This window comes from Pteropus vampyrus, unplaced genomic scaffold (genome assembly GCF_000151845.1).
Source record: "Pteropus vampyrus isolate Shadow unplaced genomic scaffold, Pvam_2.0 Scaffold252, whole genome shotgun sequence".
Classification (NCBI taxonomy): domain Eukaryota; kingdom Metazoa; phylum Chordata; class Mammalia; order Chiroptera; family Pteropodidae; genus Pteropus; species Pteropus vampyrus.
In genome coordinates this window covers 197,869-201,079 of record NW_011889033.1, presented here as the reverse complement: position 1 = coordinate 201,079, position 3,211 = coordinate 197,869, and the positions used below count along the sequence as shown (strand labels likewise).

Sequence of the window (3,211 nt, the reverse complement as noted above, 5' to 3'; positions counted from 1 at the left end):
ACTTCTGCAGTTTCTGTACCGTCATTGTTACCGTGAGCCCCGGGCTGTTTCAGCAATGAAAAAAAAAAAATCACAATTTCCGTCGCATCTACGGTTATTAAGCTTGAGCTGATGATAGAAACAAACTGGAAACGATTTCAGCCTAACGGCTGGGGTGTGGATCTAAGTGAACGATGGAATTATCTCCGCTCTTGAAGATGGATGTTCACAAAGCATTTTTGCAAACTGTTTACAAAAGACTTTACGGTATGGAGAGAGCTTCATGCGAGGTTGTTTAAATGTCAGTTACTATTTCTGCTGGAAGGAAGGAAGGGGAAGAAGGGAGGAGGGAGGAAGGAGAAAGCGACGTAATGGGGGGGAACGCAGAGCATGAAGACCCTCGCCGTGGGCTGAGCACGTGCATTGCTGTCACCCCTTCCGAAACCCACCGAGGTCACAGAGGAGGTACACAGAAGCCACGAGGATGCGGTGAGGACGAGACACAGTTTTAGAGGCTGGAAAGCGATATGCGAAGATAGATTTACTGGAGCTGAGAACCGTGGGGACAGCTCAGGAGCCCCGATGTGCAGCCTTTGAGGACCGGGCCCCAAAGCGGACTGCGCCCACGGCGGGGGTGCCGCTGCCGCACCGGGGAAACTGCTTGGCGGGAACGACGAAGGCTGAATCACACATGCCCGTGACCCAGCCACCCGCCCCAGGGACACACTAAGCAAAAGGGAACACAGGTTTAACGAGACTGAACCGGAACGTTCCCGACAGTGTTAACACAACGGCCCCAAATTCGAAACTATCTAAATACGCATCACCTGCAGAATAAGTTGTGACACATTCACGCAGCAGAATCCTATGCTGGGACGGAAAAGAAAAGGCAATTGCCTCGTGTAACGACAGGGATGAATCCCACAGACCTACCGCTGAGCCCAAGCAGCCAGACGCAAGAGCCCACACGGCACGGTTCCATTTTCACAAAGTGCAAAACCAGGCACAACTGAGAGGTGTGTGGTAGGTGACATCTAAGAGGCCACCGGGGAGCCGCCCCTGGCTCCCAGGGCCCTGTGCGAAGCCCTCTCCTTGTGGGTTATATGAAGCACTCAGCCCTCCGAGGTCACGGGGCAGTTACGTCACCGCCACCGCACAGACGTGCAAACTGGGGCTCACGGAGAACGTGGCGGAAGATCATGCACCGGGCGCGTGCGAATGCCACCCAGCACTTGGCTTGGCCACCCCGCCGCCTCATCACCTCACTGTCCACGCCTGCACCCCCCGCCCCCACCGCGCCTTTCACAGCAAGGAGAAGCCGAGCACAGTGGAAGGGGCGGGAACGCACGCCACTCACCTGCGCTATCAAGTCTCCGTTTTCCGCGTGGACCAAGATCACAGCTCCCAGGCCCTTAAGGAAGGTGAAGGCTTCGTAGAGCTGAGGAGGAAAAAACGAAGCTTGGGGAGAGGCCAATGACCGTGGCGGAGCGTCTGCGAAGACCCCCGCCCTCACGCACGCTGCCGGCCACCTGCCGGCCCCCGCGGCCGTGGCATGGCTGCTCCGCCCCCGTCGATGGACTGTCCTGCTCAACGACAAGTAGGCCTTGGAAGGGACCGTCCCTGGACCCTGACCCCCTCCAGATCCAGAAGCAGGGGCCGGGCTGGGGCAGACCTGGTCAAGGTCACGCCAGGGCAGGAGGCGCCCTCGGCCCCACGGCTACACTGTGCCTTTTGCTCTCTTTCTGGATTTGCTCCATGGCAGAGCCTGTTGACAGTGACACCTGGTGTGAGCAACCGATCACGGTTTTACTGAAATCGTGCAATGGAACCCGCCAAGCCTGCGCCGGAGCCAGCCACCCGCCTCAGGAGACGGCACGTCTTCACGACACTCTGAACCCACATCGTCTGAGACACCACAGTAGGGTGGCAGGAAAAGGTCCTCCGGTGACTCTAACGCTTGGATCCTGCACACCCCGCCCAGCATCACCTTATCCAGCCAAGACAGGCCCGGCCCACTGCCCGCGGCCCTCATGCCCCCCACGAAGGGGCTGCGACCAGATGTTTGCACCCTGCGTGGACCAAAGCCACCGTGTGCCCTTCCCAGCGGCTCTCAAATCTTAACTCTGTTCCCCGTGTGTGTGAGACCACACTGCCCTCCACTGGGTATGTCCTCTCGGAGCAGACAGCAGGGGCGAGGCGCTGGGGCGCGTCATCCACAGTCCGCCCAACCCCGCCTGCGCCCAGGGCTGCGTTGGGGCGGACGCCGGAATGAGACAGGGACCCTCCATCACCCGGGTGCCACGTGCTACTTTTTCCACGGAAGTGAACCGATTTCCGGCTTTTTAAATGCCCTCTGGTGGCGGTACCGAAGGGTTTCAGGGCATCTGGGGGTGAGAGTTTCTGTAACTCCAAGTGTTTGTTTCGAAAGGCGGCAACTGTGCTTCTCCCGCTGCACAGCGAACGCCCTGGTACTGACGGGGGGCGGCCTGTTGACACCCGCACGGTGCCTGCGGCGTGCCAGGCACTGTCCCAGAGCTTTACTCTACTCAGCCATTTAACCCCTGACGGCCTCCACGAGGCAGACGCCGTTATGAGTCTGGGGCACAGAGAGGTTGGGAAAGCGGCCCCAGGCTGCACAGCAAGGCCGTGGCCGGCCAGTGGCAAGCATCTGGCTCTAGCATCCGCGCCCTTCGCCACCACTGCCCCACCTTTGTGACAAGCAGAGGGCAGGGCTACGATAGCAAACAGAACCCGGAGTCCCAGTGGTGCCAAGGCCAGGCGCCCGGTGAGCGGGGACCCAGCCCCGGCCATGGAGAGCATCGTCTTCCTATACTCGCTCTGCCCACGGGCAGCTGTTGGACGTCGGCAGGGCCAGAGGTGACCACGTCTTACAGATGAGAACGCTGAGAGGGGAGGTGACATCCCCTCCCTCCCCCTCAGGGTCAAACCTCTGACCTGGCTTGAGCTCCAGAACCAGCTTGGGAGGTTCCAGGAGGTACAGACCCGAGCCCTGCCCCACCCCCGCGAGTCTGTGATGGGGTCAAAGCGTCTGTCCTTTTAATGAGCTCTCAGGGTGATGCAAGGGTTTGGGGACCACCTGCGAGGCACCGCCTGCTCCGCCCCCTCCAGGAGCCAGACAGGAATGCAGGCCCAGAGGAGGACACTGACACAGGTCACACGGCGACCTAGCACCTGACCCCAGAGCCTTCCCCTGCCAGCTCCCGCCCCTCCC

At 60.1% G+C, this 3,211-nt stretch overlaps 1 protein-coding gene across 1 annotated transcript in view; it reads right to left on the bottom strand.

Moving 5' to 3' along the window:
- Positions 1 to 3,211, bottom strand: part of CRMP1 (collapsin response mediator protein 1) — an 89,693-nt gene that overhangs the window by 12,496 nt on the left and 73,986 nt on the right. The window contains exons 5-7 of the mRNA XM_011374665.2: positions 1,337 to 1,437; positions 629 to 705; positions 429 to 529 (exon numbers count right to left, since the gene is read on the bottom strand). Coding sequence (XP_011372967.1) covers positions 429 to 529; positions 629 to 705; positions 1,337 to 1,437 — 279 coding nt within the window. The remainder of the gene's footprint in view (positions 1 to 428; positions 530 to 628; positions 706 to 1,336; positions 1,438 to 3,211) is intronic.